The sequence below is a fragment of the Pyrus communis genome, chromosome 7 (genome assembly GCF_963583255.1).
Source record: "Pyrus communis chromosome 7, drPyrComm1.1, whole genome shotgun sequence".
NCBI lineage: Eukaryota > Viridiplantae > Streptophyta > Magnoliopsida > Rosales > Rosaceae > Pyrus > Pyrus communis.
This window is the reverse complement of record NC_084809.1, coordinates 11,211,910-11,234,684: the sequence shown is the minus strand read 5'-3', so window position 1 is coordinate 11,234,684 and position 22,775 is coordinate 11,211,910. Positions and strand designations below refer to the sequence as shown.

The 22,775-nt window shown below is 35.6% G+C and overlaps 2 protein-coding genes across 2 annotated transcripts; both read right to left on the bottom strand.

The window, feature by feature from the left end:
- Positions 1-467: 467 nt before the first annotated feature.
- Positions 468-7,774, bottom strand: LOC137739230 (phosphoinositide phosphatase SAC2-like). Its single transcript, XM_068478781.1, has 16 exons — positions 7,178-7,774; positions 6,320-6,524; positions 6,068-6,236; positions 5,161-5,383; positions 4,813-4,889; positions 4,534-4,721; positions 4,357-4,454; positions 4,091-4,224; positions 3,881-4,000; positions 3,335-3,704; positions 2,927-3,048; positions 2,539-2,619; positions 1,893-2,072; positions 1,548-1,721; positions 1,358-1,448; positions 468-925 (listed from the first exon to the last, which is right to left on the bottom strand). Exons 1-16 carry the CDS (start codon positions 7,274-7,276, stop codon positions 821-823), a joined length of 2,436 nt encoding a protein of 811 aa, XP_068334882.1. The 5' UTR covers positions 7,277-7,774; the 3' UTR covers positions 468-820.
- A 10,311-nt stretch (positions 7,775-18,085) lies between these two features.
- On the bottom strand, positions 18,086-20,720 carry LOC137739867 (GDSL esterase/lipase 1-like). Its single transcript, XM_068479596.1, has 5 exons — positions 20,386-20,720; positions 20,063-20,184; positions 19,674-19,898; positions 19,332-19,587; positions 18,086-19,217 (listed from the first exon to the last, which is right to left on the bottom strand). The coding sequence occupies exons 1-5, from the start codon at positions 20,654-20,656 to the stop codon at positions 18,982-18,984; spliced, it is 1,110 nt and encodes a 369-aa protein (XP_068335697.1). The 5' UTR covers positions 20,657-20,720; the 3' UTR covers positions 18,086-18,981.
- Positions 20,721-22,775: the final 2,055 nt, after the last annotated feature.

Sequence of the window (22,775 nt, the reverse complement as noted above, 5' to 3'; positions counted from 1 at the left end):
CAAACCAATGCCTTGAACCACACAGCTATACACCTCCAAGTTGTTGGTCGGAATTTGATGCGCGGGAGTAGGTCGACAAAGAGCTATCCAATCCGATCAACGTTTCAGCTTCACCTCGCTTGCTTCGAAACTCTATTTGCTTTTCTTAACATTTCCAACTGATACCCAGTAACTTTACTTGACATTCGCATACAAGCGGAGATGCAGTCCAATAGCATTTTACTTTTCAAGGAGATAAATATTGGAAAATGATTTTCAGACATCCATTTCTCCTTCTACGCACCTTCCTTTTCCGTCGCCTTTAGAATGAATAAATTGAGCGGAATTAAAGAAAGTGTGTAGGGAGAAAATGGGGTGTGTGAAAATCACTTCCCTGACACTACATGATATGAACATCAGCGCTGACGTGCACAGATGGGTAATACAAAGTTTGCTCGATAAATAAACATGAGAAAGAAAATGAAATGAAACAAAATCTGAACCTGCATATTGAATTGAGAGGAGGAAATCTGTTGCTATCTAATAAAATTCACAAGTAAATAATTTTTAGAGATATTAGAACCTCCAAGAAGCGGTGGAGTTGAGAACTATACGGGTTGCTTATTGCTACTTCCCCTATCATGACAATGGACCATATGACAAGGTAAACTGTAAAGTCTACCAAAGAATTAGTTTTCACCTTGAAGAATCAATTTCTCAGCAAATCCCAGTACTATGCTCTTTTGGTTGGTGACATTCTTAACATTTATTTTCTGTACAAGAACCCAAATCCTTCGGACGGGTTGAGTTAAAGTTACGAGGCAAAACCTTTGAGTTAGCTTCAAAGAAACAGCAACTCCCCGTTAGCTACCCAGTCCATGAAGCTCTCTGAATATGTGGGTGTCACATTATCACGACTGACCTCTGATTCGTATTGCTCTTTTCCCTAATAATCACGACAAATAAAAGACGTTAACAATTTGGTTCACTGCTCTAACACATGGAGTACAAAGATGACAAGTCTAACAGGATATGGAAGTCTATAAAACATCTTATGGAGGCAACAGTTCTGCAGCGATAGAAACCAATTAATACTAAAATTTGAATAATACACAACGTCAATGGATAAAGTCCAAGGTCCAACTCTTTTCCTCCAACTTTATTAAGCAAACTAGCCATCACCACTTGGTCACTACTGAAAAAAGGATGCTACGACAGAGTTCTACTTACGTAAGGGCAGTAGAATGGTATAACCAACTAATCTTCCGTCTTTTCATCTGGAAATCTGTTAATCTTTTCTAAATTAATGCAAATGGTACACTTTTTCACTATTTCAATATTTCGTGCCAATCCCAGCAAGATGATGATAATAGTTTACCTTTCTCGTGGATCCAGATTCACTTGCAGAAGTGCTCGTTTCAATCTTTGGTCCATTCACAAGATTCTCCGAGGAAAGGCTGGTCATAGACCTATTGCCAATCAATTGTCAGTCCTCATAACTAGAAAGTTTTCATGATATATTGCCAAGTCTAATCTGCATGCATTTTTTAGAGGGTAGGAATAAGTACCTTCCACATTCTTCTTCACAGGAGTTTCCTGATGTGGACAACCAGTCTGCATCCAGAAAATTTGACAAGTTGCAATCATCATCGTGTTCATCGTAAATGATATGATCACTCTGGTGGCATTCGTGTTCTTGCAACACACCAAAAAGCTGCTTGCAAGGCATTGAGGGGGTAAACCTACAACAGCAATTATTAGACCGGAAGAAAGGAATTATTGTAGGCTTAAAGATAGAACAACCATCAAATTTATTGGCTTAGAAAAACTAGAATGTTTTTGTTTGGCCATTAGAAACCTGATATTGTTACAACAGCTGGTAAACGAGTATATGAATTGCAACGCAAGCATACCTGCTATAGGATATCTCACTTTCGCAAGTTGAGATTGCTGGTGCAGACTCTGAAATTGCTCTGTTACTTCCTTGTGCGATTTCAGACAAAGGTTGATTGTGCCCAACATCTGTGCTTGCCATAGGTGAATCACTTTCACCGAGAATATGGCCCTCAGATAGTGACCTTTTGATAAACGACCTAAATACATAGAAATTCATCTTGAATGTCATATGTAGAGCAAGTCATAGGCTATTTATTCCTCGTGATAATATCAAACAAACAGAAACCGCAATATTGATTTTTTTTTCTTTTTCTTTTTCTTTTCTGCTAATAAGAAACCATAGTATTAATCTACTCATCTTTCTAATAGAGTCATAAGCTGAGAATTATTGTCACCCTAAATATCATCCACCGAGATATCAGATATCTTGAACTTAAAATTGAAAAACGTTTTAGACCCATCATAACCCACCACCAAAATACCAATATTGCCCCAACTAACCACTATCTCCCACCCACGTGGGACACTATTCTCCAACAAAAATAAAAACATTGACATATGGATACGTGTGTGCATATATTTTCTTTTTACAATGGTGGTCTCCCTATTTCGACTGCAAAGAACGAACACATAGCATTGTTATTAGCAAAATTACGGTCATACCTCCCAACATTGTAGTGCTGATCCGAATTCAATTCCCACAGTTGTGGTTTACCCGGTTGTGGTTGAAAGTACCCTAGGAATCTGCAGAATTATACAGTGAAATAGTGCACCTGTTAGCTTACATTACTCAACTTGACACGCCCGGATCCCGATGTCCGAGGGACATCGGGATGGTCACGTGCTAGCCGACACCCAAGGGTGACGCAAGCCATTAAGCGAAATTTATATGCATGTTCACATGTTCTCAGCATTTGCATTAATTAAATGGCTTTTGTCACCCTCGGGTGTCAGCTAGCATGTGGTCATCCAGATGTCCCATGGACATCGGGATCGGGGTGTGTCACAAATGCAGATGGACCAAGTATAAGAGTGGCATCTTTTGACTTACACATTAATAGCATCTTGTTTCACACCATCCACGTAAGCATTACTGTAGAACCGCTGTATAGTTCTAAAGAACTCCTGGGACTGCGTTGCTGCCTTCCACTGGCCTCTAGTCTCAGAGAATATCTGTTTCAGATCAACAAAAAACATAAAAATCAACCGACACAATAAGACCATTTATAGGGCCAAGGTATTGGGAAAAGGCAGAGCAACCTTAAAACCCTGGAACGTGTAACCAGAATATCACAGGGGAGGATCCACCAATAAACAAATATAAGACACATAAATGATTTCAAGGTAACTTAGTTAAAATTACTACTTCCATCTTCCCAGTTTTAATCCATCACGTTACTTTTATTTACCGGATACCAGCAGTGGAAGTTGAGATCTAGAATCATGTATTTTAAGTTACCTTATTATGCGCTGGAGAGCCGCCATATTGTAGTGCAAGTATGTCACCCATTGACTCATAAACTCTCATCAAGTCCTCAGCCAGAGGGTTATCCAGATCAATATCGGGAGATTCTATAAATCCTAAAGCATGCAGCTGATGTCCAAGAGCAACTAGCCCATAAGAATATTGGGCGACATTTGTGCGATCTAAACAGTCTATGCAATTGGTCCTCAGGACTCCTTTCTGAAACATCATGCTTGTGATATTGCAATTCATGCTTGCACCATCACCATCACTACCATTGCTAATTTCTGCTTCTCGGCTATCAGCATCCTCATCTTTACTTGAACAGCTATGGGACAAGCAGTCATCGGCATCATCATTTTTCCTGCATCTCATCAAAATTGTCAGCATTGTAAATAGCTTGCAAGTGCTTTTGTGCACACAATACTTCCAAATGCCTGCTATTGTATATATTGATATATAAAACTACTGGACAACAAAGCATATAACAAGGAATACCAAGCTGAAAAAGCAATATCTTGAGTCTTGATAAGAACTTACTCAAAGCCAGATAATCCCTCAGGCCTAAAAATGGGGTTTACTTGACAATAGAAGATTCCGGTCAATCCCAATGCATATGTAGCAACTTTTCCGAGATGTGCCAATACATTGGTAGCTTTGCTGTAAATGATACAGTTCAATTAATCCCAACCATAATTTTAACTAAAGACGTTCTTTCTACCTATCATAGGAAAAGGGAAAGTCAAATACCTTCTGGCATGTTTGTGCAGATCCCAATGGAGAAACCTCAGGCGACTCTCTTTTGGTAAACTCCTATTGATAAATCTGATGGCATGTGAAAACTCTGCACGGAGAATTGTTTCTCGAGGTTTCTTCTCATTTGTCTGAAAAGAACGATCAATTATAGGAGAAAAGATGAGAAGAGAGTTGGAAGGACGATCAGATTTAGTTTAAAATTTATATACAAGGATAGCAAAACGAGAAGCATTGATGCCTGTAAAATAAACTAGTGCTACCTTAATCAGATTCAAAATAATTATTGGGTCTCCATATCTCTGGACAAGATTTTCAAAATGAAGTCTTGTGGCCTCGTAGTTATGATCCTTCCTTGATACTGGCAAAAGATAAAATATCAGTGGAATGTATGAGAACCACCACAGAAAATAAAACAAGTGGGTTTGCCGGAGTCATACGTATTATGTCAGGTTTGATATTTAGTCGAGAGGTTTCCTGGGACCAGAAAAGGGGAATTGATCCTCGGTGCTGCACAACAGAACTTATTCGTACTGGGTGTCCTTCAGGAGCATCTTCAATAACAAGCTGTTCTGTCTCAACATCATTAGCTACTTTACCTTTCTCATTTACACCTCGCTTTAGATATCTGCACACACGGGAATGCAAATGTATATTTGTAAGGAACTTAGCAGTAACCATTAATTAATACAGAAAACAGGCAGTAGCAGTGTCCAAACCTGGTGCCAGCAAAGTGACGTGAACGTCTGGCAATGAGGGTCAACTTGAAATCCCTGCCAGATACAGAAAGATTCACCTGGATACCAAAGCACGAAGCCATTGAAAATATTACCCAAAAATGTACCAAACAATGCGCACAAAGTTTCTTCAAGAAAAACTTTTAAGGAAGAAATTTTGCATTAATCACTATATATCATAACAGCAACCAAGATTACTTTGAATAATTAGAAAAGACTCATCACATAAAGGAATAATAAGCTTAGAACTAAATGCAAAACAAAATTCCAGGAAGCAATCAATAAATTTCTAGTTTGAAGTAGTGCCAATGATGGATTTGGCGTTCTTACCTGTTTAAAGAATCCATACACTAAAGCAACTGTCCAGAGAGTATTCTTCAGATAATATCGGATTCCATGTGTCAAATACTCATTCCAAACAAACATTGTTTCATAAAGGGATGATCCCGTCTTCCTATCACATATATTCTTTTGAAGACTAGACATAATATTGTATGAATAGCTGAAAAAGAAGTCCTTTGTGAGGTCCAACGTGCATAGGAGCTTCTTGTATCTATTTCAACAAGAAAAGGAAAATGAGGAATAATGTATATCGATAATTAACTTTATAATTAAAAAATAAAAAAATAAAAAATAGAAAGCGACAATATACTGATGAAACAACTATTTGAAGTAAAGATATTAACCAGAAGGGGAAAAAAAGGAGAAAAGGAAAGAAAGTGGTTTTCCCCGTGAAAAACCTGATGATACCTTGCCTCATTACATTTACATCACAATGGCAATGAAGTTTGCCCCTGCATATTTGCAGGATTTGGACTGGAAAGGCAAGTGGCAATAGCCCCTAAAAAGCAGTATTAACAATGAAGGATCTAACAACAAAGATTTCGTATATGCCAAATTAATAGTCCACAAGATTCATTATTTGCCTTATCTTAGCAAAGACATACTAAGGTAGAAGAAGAACAAGAACCAAGTCTGAATTGAGAAGGTCCACATCATTAATATCACATTGAAGGGTGTATTAACTATTAACAATGGAGTACAGAGATTACCTCCACAGTGAAGAACTTTTTACTACTATACTAGCCAAGTTAATTGAAACCTAAATAACATAACACCATGGCACGGTTCTTATAGAAATACAAATTGGCAATTTAAAACTCTGAATACTACTCCCTTAAATCGCTTTAAAAGTACCAAGTACATATTACATTTACATGCAAAATGGACAAAAGACCTGTTCTCATCATTCTTAGAATTGGCCAATTTTGACCGCACGGCAGGATTTGGAACCGGAATCATCTCGCTCTTGGAAATTGCATAGATCGTATGGCCACAAATAGTGCCAATTTTCCTTCTTTTTGTAATAATTATCATGTAATAAGGTCCCAGAAATTTCACGAACCCTAAAATCAGAAGAAAATATCTTCAGATTTAAATTAAGACCAAAAGATGTGCAAAGGTATAAAACCATGCAAAGAAGTCCTACCAACAATTCCATAACAATTGGTGATAAGTTTAAGTCCACCCATTGACTTGTTTCCTTCATCTATCCGTTTCAGGAGGTCGTAGCACTCATTATCCGAGTATGTTGCAGGATCTTCAAGAATGTCTAACTCAGATGGATCCAATCTGTTAATCTTTAGAACCCTCCAAAAGGTTCTGCATTTGTCTCTTCCTATCAAATAAAAATTCTGTTGCATACAAAATGTCATTAATAATCGGTAGTCTCAACAATTGGCACAACAAAGAGGTGAAACAAAGAAACGAAGCAACGAATTTACACTATTTTTTCTATATTCCTAAAATGAGAGCAACAAAACAGACAGCTTTCAACAACCAAACCCATCAACATCCAGTTTCTATCCGAAAGATTTGAAAATACATGAGATTTCCAAATCAAACAGGAATGGAAAGATATCATAGCAATATATTCAAGCTTCAATGCCGGAATTTTCAATAACGAATCAAATTAAATTGACAGCGGGTCAAGTTTTGCAAAGACTCCTGAAGCAGCACAAAAAAAGATTCAATACCAAAACATCAAGAAATCCGCATCAACAAAATTCAATGTATACGAACTCAAACTAAATAATACTCAAAAACTCAAATCATAAAGTTGACTAAAATTAAGTTCTGAACAATCAAAATCAAAACTTGAAAACTGTTCACATCTCACATATTTGTCCTTCAAGTCAAATCCAGCTTCACAAGACTAACATTAGCAATTTAGCAGGATTCATGTTATGCATTCCTTAAAATCAAAAGCAGATCAAACCTTAAAAAACAAGACACATTCAATTCAAAGCATATACAGAAAACATTATATTTAGCAAAAATCTAGTACCGAGCGGGTTTCGTAGAGCTTGAACTTCTGCAAAAAGCAGGAACTGGGTTGTTCCGGGTTGACCCGATTACGAGGGAGTTGCCCTGTCCCCGAGTTCATGATTTCGGATCAACCCGAGCCTCAAAAAGCCCGGGCAAAAAAGCTTATTGCTTTCCAAACCTGTTTAGCACTTGAATTTCAAAACCCAACACCCTTCACTGCTCAAAAGCTCCAAAAACCTCAAATTTGTACACACAGCACATATACAAACATATACATATATATAAAAACGTACACAATGAGAGACGGAGAGTCAATAATTATATATATGTATGTACATATATGTTTCTGAAATTCAGAGTACAACAAAGTTTTGAAAGAGCAAAAGGGAAACTAAAATTACAAACAAAAAAGCTAAGAGCCTGGAAGAACAAAGAAACTATCTTTCTCCTCTCTCTCTCTCTCTCTCTCTCTCTCTCTCTCTCTCTCTCTCTGAAAGTCTCTGACTTTGTGTTTTGCTTATCAAGCAAAGCAGACAGAGGGAGAAAGCGTCTCCCTCAGATCCTCAGGAAACACAGAGAAAGGCAATGACAGCTTCCGCTTCTGTATCCACACAAAAAAAAAACAATATTAACAATAATTGATAATAATGCCTCATATATACACATTTATTTTATAATTAAATAAAGAAAATTTGATTTCCCTTGCTGATTTTGAAATTTCTCTTCTTTTTTTATTTTTTGTTTTAATTTTCTCAAAAAATTCGTGACCCGCCGAGTCAACACATGATTTACCAATTTTATTTATTTTTATTTTGGAATTTTGATATGGTAATTATTGTGAATAAAAAAAAGGGGAAGAAATTATTTAATTTCCATTGTTTGAGGAATTTTGTCTTTTTGGCCTATGGTTTGCATTTTTTTATTTTTACTTGGGTGGGGGTGGAGGGGACTTATATTTCCATTAATTATTCAATTTTAAAAGGAAAATAATATTAAATTAGGAAAAAAAGGAAAAATATTAAGATGATATATCATGGGTGTGACTTGTGAGAATATGCTAATAATAATATGATGTCTTTTCTCAAGTTGATCTCCTCTTGTGAATGGGGAATTACATATCAATTTGTACTGAAATACTTACTTTTCATATTTTTTTTAATTTTTCGTAAATCTCTAATTTTTGTACTTTGTTTTTGTAAGAGCTCAAATTAAAAATGTCCAAACTTACGAGAGTGAGAAGATATTAACAAAAGCTTTTTTAATGAAATATTTAAGTTTGTGTATTTTATGTTTGTAAAAGAACATATGCTCAGGGCGACATTGAAGGAGAGATATGCTTTGTTTTGCTCAACTAGTCTTTTTCTCTACAAATTACGGAATGGAATTGTTATTGGCACTCCAAAAATCTCATTCTACACTTCAAACTTTCTATATTTGGAAAGAAAAATACATTTGTGAGGAGTGTATAATGAAATTTTTGGAGTGCCAAGAACACTTCCTATTACGGAATTATATATACTAAAACAATTTATACTTTGTTGTTATTTTTAGTCCATTATATCCTGTGAGTGTGATTCAGTTTGGATCGATGAGTTTTCATTATGCATCTAGAGTATGTAATAAAACGGCTCATGCAATCTCGGCGTATGTTTCTAGGCACCGTAAAAAATTAGTGCGCGTTTAAACCTGAACGAGTTTTTAATATTTTAGTTTCGAATGTAAATGTTTATGTTCAAATATGAATGAATTATTTACTTTTGACAAAATATCCATACCCAATCAAAAAGAAAAGTACTCAAATTTATTAAACTCAGGATGTTCAAATTTAGGGTTCATTTTTGGCCTTCATTTTGGGGGTCTGCCGACAAATAAGCAAATTACATTCTCTTGAATCTCTTGATCATCTTAGTACGTGATGCGGAGCCCGAGCCGCACAATTAATACACTTCTAAGGAAAAGGATTATCTCCAGATCTCTTCCACCAAATTCATCAATCCGAGCCATTGAAATTTGATCTAACGGCTAAAAATATGAGCCCCTTTTAAAAGTTATAATAACTTTAACCGTTTGATCAAATTTCAAGGATCCGGATTGATGGACTTGGTGGAAGGGATATAGAGAGGATCTCTTTTCCACTTCTAAAACTCAAAACCAAAAGTATACTTCTACACAATACGGCGTGATGCCTTATTACTTTACTTCTTAGAGCATTTTTAAGGAAGATATTAAATTTAAAAATAATAATTATTATTTAACAGTTTATTTTGTAATTTTGCTTTTTTTTTAATTTTTTATCTTTTGGATATGTCAAATTAAATTATTATTTATTCCATTAACTTATTATAAAAACAAAAATAATAATCAATTAATATAATCAATTAAAAAAGATTTGAAGATGTTGTCTATTTTCGCAGCAAGGTTGAGTGATGTCAATCCATGTCATGCCACATCAAATTTGACTTTTTGGTTAGAAAACATAGTTGCTACTTTTTTTAACTATAGTACTTATTTGAACATTTTGACATCTCTTTTGAAGATGCTCTTAGTTGTTTTTTCTTCTTTTTTTCAAACAAAGAAAAATGTTGTGACATGTTATCATTTTCACGTATATAAAACTATGTTATCTTTTCACGTACATAAAGCTCTCTTACAATGTGATTTAGAGTAGGCATTAATCCGACAGAACTAGTCGATTCAAACCGTAGTGGCCTTTCCCCAACAAAAAAAAAAAAGAACCATAATGGTCGGGCTAGTTGCCATAATAAAACTACCACGACCACTAGATCGAACTCATCATAAATAAATATCATCATAGGCCATTTATATGAATTGAACATAATATATCTTCCAACTAAGTAGAGGCAAATATTTCTAAATCAAAAACTAGTTGGTGTAAAACTCAACCTATTTGCCACCTATTAGTAATGTTGAAAAATATTAATAATTAGGTTTATTTTTTTGTTTGGGTTTCGGGCTTTGCCAATAGAATTAAAGTTAGTTTACTATAAATAGGGTGTTTTGTTATTCATTTGAAAATAAGTCAGTCAAGATGTAGTCTCTCCGAGTTATGTAGCTTTCTAACAATTTTTTTTTTTATTAATAAAGTTTTGTATTTCTTTTGTTTATCGCTTACTTTGATTTTGAACTAATGATAGATCTTATATTCGAAACTCATAAATAACAAATTCGATACAAATATATTTCTTCACCCTTTCGTGTAAAGATATCGTTATATTAAAAGAAAACCTATAACACAAGCACCGTCACATCCCGGCCCGGGCCCCCACCACATTCCGGATTCGACTCCGCCGTAACACAATATTGTCCGTTTTAGGCTCCGACCACGCTCTCACGATTTTGTTTCTGGGAATTCACACGAGAACTTTCCTAGTGGGTCACCCATCAAAGGAATGCTCTCGCGCGAACTCGCTTAACTTCGAAGTTCCTACGGAACTCGAAGCCAGTGAGCTCCCAAAAAGCCTCGTGCTAGGTAAAGATGAGAATATACATATAAGGCTTACAAGATCAACTCCCCTGGGCAATGTGAGATGTAACAATCCACCCCGCTTAGGGGTCCGACGTCCTCGTCGGCACACATCCGGGCAGGGATTGGCTCTGATACCAAATTGTCACATCCCGGCTCGAGCCCCCACCACATCCCGGGCTCGACTTCGCCGTAGCATGGTATTGTCCGTTTTGGGCCCTAACCACGCCCTCACGGTTTTGTTTCTGGGAACTTACACGAGAACTTCCCAGTAGGTCACCCATCATGGGAATGCTCTTGCGCGAACTCGCTTAACTTCGGAGTTCCTACGGAACCCGAAGCCAGTGAGTTCCCAAAATGTTTCGTGCTAGGTAGAGATATGAATATACATATAAGGCCTATATGATCCACTCCCCTGAACGATATGGAATGTAACAAGCACTCTCCTCCCAAAATCAACTTGTTTGAAAGAAAGAAATGTTTGAATTAAGCAAAAAAATTGATAATAATTGCAATCTAGAGAAGTTTTACATAAACAATTAGTTTCAATTGACCAATTTGATTGCCCCCCTCCCAAGTCACTGCCACTTGCATCTCCAGAGATCTTTACTTTGGTTAATTATTTGGTTAAGTAATTGGCCTAACAAATATCTTGGAGGGTAAAAAACCAAATAATGATAAGTGATTGAAGCACCCATGCATAGTTGACCCCCAAGGAAATACATAATTGTTATTTATATGATTGGGCAAAGTGGTCGGAGAGGTGAGAACACTCGCTCCATGTTCCCATCAATGGAAGGCAAATGCAACAAGAGAAATTAAGACTCTGGTAGTTATTCCGACCCATTGCTGCTGCATGCAACTGCCACGTTAACATCATGTTTAGTCATTCATTTCAAGATAATTAACTTATTAATATTTAATTTTCTTTTTTATGATCGTCACTTTGTTCTAATGCTTCTTCATCGATCATTAATTCATCCAGAAACAATGTGTTGGTGTCAAAACTCAGATAGAGTTTGACTGGGTTCAACATCTAATTTGTCCTGAGTGTTGTTTTCAATCTCAATGCCACAAAATGACTCGAGAGAAAAAGAGAATAGACTTGCTATTATTGAAGGCTGTCAATAGATGTGTTTGGACTTGTGTTAAGGTTTTGCGCTTTGTTCTAACTTCTCAATCAAAACAATTGTACCCTATGGCAAAAATTCGTGTGAAATGGCTAAAGGATGGTGATCGTAACATTGAGTACTTTTTATGGCAAAAGTTCAACCTACACGTGTCACTTGGTACAACGGTCTAGTGGTAATCCTCTTCACTTGTAAGTGAAAGGTTTTAAGTTCAATTTTCACCAAAGGCGAAGTTGAATCACATTATTATGGCAAATCCATTGTAAGACTTAGTTCACTCCCTCATCCCCTTATTGTAGATTTTCTTTCTAAAAATTGGGACGGATTTTGTTAGTAATGTTGAAACTCTTCGATCCCATGTGGTTGATTATTTCTCAAGTATCTTTCGTGATGACGGGTTTACTACTGACACAGGTTTGGTGTCACGTTAAATTCCTCACTTGGTGAATGATGATCATAATGCTTCGCTTTTAGCTATTCCTTCTTTTGATGAGGTTCGACTTACTGTTTTCTCTATCGATCCCAGATGCTGCTCCTAGTCCTGATGGTTATTGGGCATGATGTTTGTCGGACAGTCCAATCTTGCTTGGGACAAGGGTTTGCACTTTTATGAATTGAATTCTTCTCTTGTAGTTCATTTTCTTTCGACTCGACTTGATGATGTGCCTTAGCCAATTATGGAATTGATCATCAAGGTAATTTTTGGTGGGACTTTTGTTTTATTTGTATGTAACTCGACTCGCCTAATCCATTATCATATTTTTAAAGAAATCACATTCTTTCTCTCTTATGTTTACGTCTTTCTTTATGCATAACTTATACCTTATTTTAAGTAAGAAAACATATCGCCACGTATATTAAAATTTTTTATCATTTGTTTAATAAAAAAGTGTAAATAAATAATAGGACAAGCAATAAATGGGGTAATTGGTGAAGGAAAATTAAGGGAAAAGATTAAAATCTTCTCTTTGCTAAATAAATACAAACTTACAACCCTTCTCAAGCAAACCCATTCCTTACAACTAAGCTACCCTATAGGACGAGTGGAAGACTAGTAGGAAGAATCGTATATTTTATGACTCAATCAACTTCGTCAAAGCATTCGATATTTCATTTGTTTCTTTATTAATTAACATTCTTGAGCTCAACTTGCTGCATGTACAAAATTCAAATATAATTAACTCCAACAATTTTTAAGTCTTCATAATACTATATCGAAGACATTGTCAATAAACTTTTGTTTAACATAAAACGTGTGAATGAAATGATTAAATGACTATTTGATCTACTTTGTCGTAGGAATTCATGAGTGTACACTTAATGAACATTATCATTTAACAAATAAATGAGATGATCAAAGAATAGACTAAAAAGAAAAAGAAATATTAGAACTCCCTTCTTTCTTTTATTTTCTCTTTTCTTCTTCGTTTAAGTTTCGCGCTCCTCGTAATGAATAATATTATTCATTATGATGATTTTATTTGAGCTAGACCTGACAAATGAGTTGTGTTTGTCATGTTCATTGTTTTCGTGTCATATTCATTGTTTTCGTGTCATATTCATTATTTTAACTAATTGTGTGTGTCATTTCAAATCTCTTATCTTAACAAGTTCTTGACAAGTGACCACTAGTGGTGGCAAGGTGGGGGGAATGCATGCCTCAGGCTCCAACAACATGCCTTTGTTATCACTAAATTTTAGTATCTGGCCCAAGGAATTCATACATAGATAATAAAGCTCATGTGTATTTGATACTATTTTTTGCAAATAATTAAGGACAAACATGATATACACTAAGACCAGTATAAATTAACGTGCATTGATTAGAGTATTTGATATGTAACTACAATAAAATAAACATACATGTTTAGTTATATTTGGCTTAGAAAGAAGACTATGGAGCACAAAGAACTTTGTTATCGACCATTGAGGCTGGGATTCGAATTCGAGAACTTTTTCAACATTAGACAGGATTCGAATTTGACATTAAAGTTATATCTATGATAGATATGCGCATGACCTAAAGTATGTGTGAACAACCAATATTTGAACTTCTTTGTCACACTCATTGTTATGAAATTCTAGCTCCGCCACTTCAGGTGACTCATAATGACCCCACTCATTAACAATTCGTGTCGGATTAATAGGCATGCAAGAAATTGACATGACTAATGTCTAGACCTGACAAACAGGTCATGTTTGTATCGTTTACGTGTCATACCCCTTATCCTAACGGGCTCTCAACGTGTGATCCGATAACAATCCAAACTGTTAACGGATGACTCGATAACAGCCCGATTCGTTAATGGGTTGAACCAAAACCTATTATCTTTGTATCATTCCGTGTCCAGTTAACAAATTGTGTAACAAATCACCTGCTCTTATTTGAGCCGTGATCATATCTGAGTACCCTATATATCACTATTTTTCTATTCCTCCCTTATTCCAATTCTACTCCCAATTCCTATCTCATTGATTTTCTATTTTCTCTAAACTTCGATCTTCCTTTTGAATGGCTTTGCTATGACATACTCATGTTTTTGGCATTCTTTTTAAAAAATGACTATTAATTTTTTTTTATGTGCAGTTAGATCATTGGAGTTCGGATCTATAGATCTGTCAATTAATCGACAGGTTCTTCATGGACTTATATGATATATTCAATGGTAGTGCATCTTCGATCTTTGGTGGCAGTCACAGTTTAGAATGATAGGTTAATTTAGGGTTTTTGAATTTTTATGGGTTGTATGAGCTTGGCTATTAGTTATGCTCAACATTGGTGATATGAGCTACGTGGTTATCAGTGTGATGTCCTCCATAGTTATGCGGTTTGGCCACATTCTAGTTCTCTTTTTTGGGTAGTTTTAACTACCGATAAGTTTGATGTTTTATAGTCATTTTTTTATGTATGATTGAATTTTATCTATGAATATTATTTTACATATATAAAGAAGAAATAGAAGGAAATTATTTTTTTTGGTCAATTACGTGGAGCAATGATGGTTTGATATATGGGATGTGCATAGAAATATTGATTAGATGTATAATTCAACCTACCAAACATAAGAAATGACTCAATTGAGTTGAAGTGGGCAACCTATTCAACATGGTTAGCTGTATCCTCCATCCACACGTCAATTTATATTTCCTCACCGATTCACCGTCCCATCTTTCATTATTTCTTGCTTGAGCTGTCTATTACGATTTAGTGATATTCCTTTTTACTTGTAAAAAAAATTTTAGGTTCGATTTTCGTCAAATACGAATATGAACTATGAAATTACTAACCGATTGTAAGACTAAACCTACATCTTTCCTTTTAGTGTACATAATATCGTTTGTTAAGAAAAAAAAAAAAAAAAAAGGAATTATTTTAATTAAATATGAGTACGGTTGTGAGGAAATATGGTAAGATCGAGTGGGAAATACTTTTCCACGTCGGCCCATCTATACCGTCTGGATGACGTGGCATAACGTGGAGCTTTCATATCCTCCACGTGAATTTTATTTTGTTTCGGCGGCGACACGACGTGTCTAGCGCGTCAAGCCAATCATTCGCAGATTGGCGGATCGGAGAGAGTATTTTGTCAATACCCGCAGACACTTCAACCCTTTTTTCGTTCTCGCTTTTGCCACCTTCCACAAACTAATGTAAATAATATTTTAACATTTTAAACATGAGTTTTTGTTGTTAGGAACCCCTTAAGATGTTTACATGGTGATTTCTTACATACCCAGTTCAAGATGCATGGGACCAAATATTAAACAAATTAAAATTACCGCATGAATTAGTATACAAATTCTTAGGTTGTTTTGGTGTAGGTAAAAATAAAATTGGATGAATATGCTTGGAGGGTTTACATTTATTCTTCTTACAACAATATTATTATCCTAAGCTAATAAGAGAATTGTTTGAATCTGAAACACAGTAAATTAAAAAAAAAACCCGAATTACTTGGATAATCCACAAAATTTGACATTTATTTTTAAAGAAAGATATGACAAGTTTTGTTCTACTTACCATACAAAGATTTGATAGGGAATTGAGATTTAAAAGTTATCTAAAGGACACTCATCTGTTCTCTAATTAGGCAGGGAGTTGTTTTCTTAAGTGAGACTAGGATATGCACGTGGTGGGTCTGTGCCCGTCCCTTGGAAAAAGACCTCAGAGAGAGAGATTAGAGAGAGAGAGAGAGATAACAATAATTGAGAGAGAGAGAGAGAGAGTGATCAGTGAAAAATGGAAAGGTGGTTTGCTTAAATTGTGAGATAAGCCTTTCTTTCTAATGGTTCTGATCAATCTGGAATTTGTGATGTGGAATTGAGTTGTTTGGATTAATCTCCACCTATGCATTTTGGCACCTTACTTTTTCTGCACAAACACAAACATGTTGAAAACATGGAGATGGTTTTCTGACTGTATTTTCCAAAAAGTGAAATATATATATATATATATATATATATATGTGTCTTTACCTTCTAAAACTCTCTCTCTCTCTCTCTCTCTCTCTCTCTCTCTCTCTCTCTCTATATGATCAATCTTTTTATCTTTTTCCATTTGTGGCATAACACTTTTGCCAATTCATTTTCCCATCTACATCTTCTCCAGTCTTTTATTTATTTATTTTATATATGCATACAGACAAAATAACTCTTTCATGTAGGATGTGTAAGGTTCAAGCCTTCAGAGGTTGTGGAGCAATTAATCAACACCATACCTTATGATTAACTGCTTTTATAATACTACTATATATTTACACAAATCAGTAAAATTAGTCAAAGTCACACAATAGACTAGCTATAATAATTTGATATTTAACTTACCATCCACAAGAGTCGAATTTAAAATCTCTCATTTACAAAAAAAGAAAAAATTTCAAAGCCATAGAACCACGTGACTATCTAATTTTTTCTTTTTAATTAGGAAAATTCTACTGTATCATTTGAACAAAGGTATTAGAATTGACCATTATCGTTGTTACTTTTGGGTGCCATACTTTCATGTTTAATGGTGCAACGTGTGATGTTAATATTCAATATTCCAATTACGAGAAATGAAATTATCGCTAAAGTTTACAGTCTAGAGTCATATATTAATAATAATTAAAAGTTATAGCTAATAATAAAAATTAAGCATTATTATTACAGCAATAAGTTGATGTTTTTGTTGTGGATGTTATATTACATTGTCGAGGTATTTTTAAAGAAATAGAACTAAAATCGTTTTTAAAATAACAACAAAAAATCATTTTAGACATATTTTAGTTTTGAATTTAAATTTATACATTTTTAATTTCTTTCCGGCCTTAAAAAATGTTTTATATGCAACCGAGTGTATAAATTCTCATCTCACGATAAACAAATCATATGACCGAATAAGTTGTTATTGAAACTTCATAAAAAATCCTCCCTCTTAATTTTCTTTAAGTTGTTACTGACACTTCAAAAAAGTTATCATACACCCCAAGTTTATAAAAATAAAAGAAAAAAAATTGTTTTGAGAGGAGTGTGTGATGACAGTTGTGAAATGCCAATAACCAAACCCAATTTTTATGAATAAAAAAAAAAAAATTAGAGGCAAAAACCTCTTACACAACCACTCCCAACACAATTGTAAGAGTATCTACAAATGAGATTTCAAAAAGTTCACATCAACAATAACAGTTAATTCATATGTGACATGACATGAAATGACAACAAAGATGGTTGCTATCAAATTTGACAGCGAAGATGGTTGCTATCAAATTTGATAGCTTCTTCAAATAATTTTTAATTAACTATTAAATACTTTTTATTATTTTTTTAGGGAAGTGTTATTGGCACTCCAAAAATCTCATTTTACACTCCTCACAAGTGTATTTTTCTTTCATAATATAGAAAGTTTGGAGTGTAGAATGAGATTTTTGGAGTGCTAATAACAATTCTTTTCTTTTATTGATTTAAAACATTGTCTTTTCATTTCCTTTCATTACAAATGCAATTCAATTCCTCCTATTACCAATACAAAGAAAATAAATATGAGATGCCTTCCCCCTCGTGGTGCCTGTATCATGTATGTTAATACTCCAGCTTGTAAGATTGTCGCCTAAATGTAATCTTTCATGTTAATTGGATGTGGACTGCAAAGTCAAAGTTTTTGGGATCATGGCATGCATCCCTGTTACTATGTTAGTGGGACATGATTGCTCATAATTCCGAAATGTAGAACCTATCAATAGACGTTGAAGGCTCGGTGATTTTTTTTTTAATTTTTAATTTTTATTTTTCAGTTTAGGAAGGCCAAATATGTGTAAAGTTTGAACTCAGTACAACGGAGGAGAATGATTTTCTATTAGATGATTTTCCCTTACACTTTGATCAGGTATTTGGACACAAGTAAGAGAAGTCTTTCGGAGAAAATGGCACTGTATGGTATCCTTACTGGATATGGGTGCTGATGGTCGTCCAATTTGAAAGACCAATTGCTTAAAGTAACTGTGATTATTAGTTAATGACCTTACACTAAACATTTGTCAATCTTCAAGGAGTGCATCCTGGTATATATCCTGAGACTCCTCAAACTAACAAGACTCAAAAAATGAAGATAAAGGCCGATTTTGGCCAATCTTTGCGCCACCTTATAATTGGTAGATCTACCAACATGACATACTTGAGATGTAACGAACCATTGTAGCCCAGTTTTGATATCATCAGCAGCCAAGTCCAGCTAGGATGAGCCACCACGCAGGCTGCCAGCAGCCTGAAGAACCTGGACGGCATCACTCTCGAGCGCGACCTGAGTCCGCTGTCATTCTAGATCACCAACTGGACCCTCTCCCCATCAGCTAAGACCTCTACCGCATCGGGACCTGTCACATGAGATACTTTGTGAACAAAACCTCCCGCATAGCTACTGGCTTTGTTGCGAAATACTACACCAGTACCCCCAATGTCAGTGGCAGCACAGAACGCTTCGTCAACATTAATCTTCAACCACCGCGGAGGAGAAGGTTGCTCTTCTTTTCTTGGTGGTGTATTTTCGTATTTGCCTCTTTACTCAACAATCGCATAGTAATTTAGTAAAGAAGGGAGCTTAGCTGGCTCTCAAAACGTTGAAAACCATTACAACAAAAGCTTTTATTACCAAAAAAAAAAAAAAAAAAGGACTCATGAATTAATGTCAAAGGAATCTCAAATTGTTCAAAGATGCACACGATTCACGAACGGTAGCTAATCCAATTCAAATAGCTGTTGGACATTATAAGGCCCTGTGACATTTGGTGTTCCACTCCATATTAGGTCTGCTAATTGGAGGTTTAACCTTTCAGTCGTATGCACGCCATCAAACCACACATAATCTCCAGGGTTGCTGCACAGTTCATATGTTTCCGTTCCATTTTCTCCGCCGCAATTTGATCCCCGATATGCTCCAGTACCACAACAGGCATCCGTACTATTGTAGAAGCCTTTCACAATAATGAAACAAAGAGCAATTCCAATCAATATATATGTTTTGGCCTAGGTTAAATCATTCTTGTATGTATATTGTAATGGTCAGAGCCAGTTGATAGGCGACGTACCATATTTTGAAGGATTATTTACCCTGTCATCAATTGCATCATAATATTCAAATATTGAATATTTGAATCCTGGTTTCTGGCTCTCCAAATTTTTGAGGATATTAGCTAGAGCTTTATTATGTAACCTGGCCAGAGCTGAGAGTCCTCCAACACACCCACCATCAGCTTGAGGGTAGCCTTGCTTATCTGCAGGTCTGCAGCCTAGAGGTCCTACATTCTGAAATGCAATTTTCCTTCCTCCTAAATTATATAGTTCCTACAAAATAGAGAAATTACGTGATTAAACACAACAGTCTAATAACATAATATGTCAAATATTGGTCTAAAAGTACTATTTCGTACTTGGAGCACACTTGTCAAGTTTCCGATCACAGTTGCTACGAAATCCTGCCGGTGAGACTCAGTGGCATTTGGATTAGTATTGTAGAAGGTAGAATAATCATTCGTTCCCATGTTGATCAAGTAAACAGATCTTTTCAACAAACTCTTGGCTTCTACATTACCCAGTTGCTGTTCCAGCAACTTCGTCGCCTTCTTAAAATAGCTCAACTGCTTTGGAAAACTTAGCTGAGAAACAAATAGTACATCATAATTAAAGAGAAAAATCAAAGAAACAGAAAATGACCCGTTAATACGTCGAAGTTTCTGACGTGGGATTCCAATATTCTTTATCATTCCCAATTTCATTCATAAAATGCTCGATTAATTTGCAGATAAAGATGAGTACTAACAGTTCTTGGACCAGTTTCAACAAGAACTCCAGATCCAGCTGAAGCAAAGTTGGCGCCATCAGTAAATACACGCGGACCAGATTGCAGGTATGGTGGAAGCATAGCCAATTTTGCAAAATTAGCTGCAAAGCAACATTAGGTGACACTAAATTTGTAACTTCTGCTAGAATTTGTATCAATATACGCTTGAATATGTCAATATTGTTACAAATCTACTAACACAGCTAACATCTTAGTGACAAGGAGACTGAAGAACTGAATCAGGATAAGTCAAAATTCGATCCTGCCAATGCAACAAAATAAAATAAAATAAATCCTCTTACCAATGAAATCCGGGACTAAGCGTCCATCGGAAAATCTTCCAGTGGGATGGCGGAAGAAGGTTTCCCCATATGGCCAGTTCATTGCAGCGACGCTCAAATTAAGGTATTGATTGTTGCCGGGATCAAATAGTGAGGCCCCAAACACAAACAAGGCCTTTTGTTGTGACTCATATGCAGGCTTGGAGTTTGAATGATCATAATTAAGAAGGCAGCTAATTGGGTTGAAAAGGCTCATGGCTAACACGTATACGATGCATCTAAGACTTGCCATGATGAATCGAGCTTATGGAAAGTTGGTTCCCTCCAAATATATGCAGAGCATGAGAGGTCTGAACTCTGAGACTCGGTCAAACCCAACAGGATCATCTCCGGATCTTTTTGATGAGGATCCTGAGAATCTGTGAATCGTGCGGTTAGTTTTTGTCAGATACTGTTTGTATTTAATTTTATATAAAAACATTTAAAATAATTTTTGACCGCATGATGTATAATGAACAGATACAATTCATGGAACGGCGAGGATCTGGATTCCAATCACACAACTTGATTATCTCTAATTAGAAAGTTATAAGTCAATTTTGGTGTCTCAAGGCTTCACAAAAAAAAATAATTGGACTAAAATATTCCTAAAACAAAAAAAAATCTAAAAATGAACATTTTTTTTTTCAACAATAAAAATTTCATTAAATACGAATGAAAACATTTACATCAGCTGCCAAAGTATTGAATAACCACTCTAACTCAAACCTAAACCAAACATGAGAGCCACCGTCCTTAGACACAAATGACGCCACTAAATGGGCTGCTTTATTACAATCACGAGAAACATAACGAAACTCAATAAACCTCAATTGTTGCTGCAGAATTCGAATATCGAAAAGGATGCCTTCTATCATTACCTCACTCTGCAAATTACTATTTATCATCGCAATAAGATTTTTAGAATCCGACTCTATATGCACGTCTCGGAAGCCATGCTCCACGCACACCCCTACCGCGGCTCTAACTTCCTCTGCCTCCGCCACTAAGCTGGACACACATGGGTACTTGCCGACACCACCTGCTGCCTTAAGAATCCCAGTGAAGTCCCTTGCAACCCATCCAAAACCTCCCATCCCCTTACTTCAAGCGCCATCGCAGTTAAACTTCACCACACGAAAAGGAGGGCGTTCCCATGTCCTTTTCACAGCAGGTGGCTTTGAAAGCTTCCGCTGCTCATCCACCTTTGCCGCAGCCCACTGCTCCATCTCCCTTAACTCCAATTCTTGTTGGTGAAGCAAATTTAGTGCTTCCATTGGATGTATCAACCGTTTCTCAAAAACCATACAATTCCTACATTTCCATAATCTCGACAAACCAAACACCAACCACCGAATAATCTCCTCAGACTAATTAACCAATTCCAACACTCCAAAATATCACACCCCTAGATCATGGTAGAGTCAAGATTAATGGGACTAAATACATAAAAAAACACAAGGGTAATTTTGTAAAAAAAAAAATCCAATTTAAAATTCGTTTTATTCTCTAATATCAGAAAGCCAGAAGTCAGTTTGGGTGTCTCAAAGCTTCACACACAAAATAATTGAACTAAAATATTCCTAATGCAAAAAAAATCTAAAACTGACCATATCTAATACATAAAAAAAAAAAAAAATACAAAAATACAATAACAAAAAGCTGGATGATTTTGTAAAAAATCATTTTATTGGAAAAAAAAATGAAAAGAAAAACAAATAAAAAAGAGACGTGCTAAAACCCTCAAATAAAAAAGAGAACGTGAAAAATTGAAAAACTACACCCATGTTCATCAAAATGTAGTTTCTATCAAACTGAATTGCCAATATGACACACTCTGACCCGGAATGTCCACTTGGACTTTGAATCGAGTTGTGCTGGCCGACACTTGGAGGGTGACGATGCTATAAAGTGTAATGTAGTGGAAAAAGGATGTGAATAAATTTAAACCTAAAAGTGCCTAGTCAAAAGAGTGCGCGGATGAGCGGGATTGAACTTATTTCACATGTGATGTCAGAGCATATAACAATATAGTAAATAGGATGAGGGTCATACCACTGAAGATAACCATCTCCTAAAATTTGCCAGAATCCTTGTTTACACGTAAGCACAGCTACTAAATCTGGAGGGGCGAAAAACAAAGTTGAGTGGGTCAGCAAAACAATGTTTGTAAGAAAACCTTTATTTTCAAACATAGTAACCCCTCGTTGTAAAACAAGTATAGTTTCCGTAAAACATACTACGTAATTATGTAACAAAAGTACAACAACAATATAACCAGAAATAGCCAAGTCATGATATATCAAATGCATCAATAATATAATCATGTGATAATCAAGTATAACTAAGTGCACATCCAACTAAACTAACAC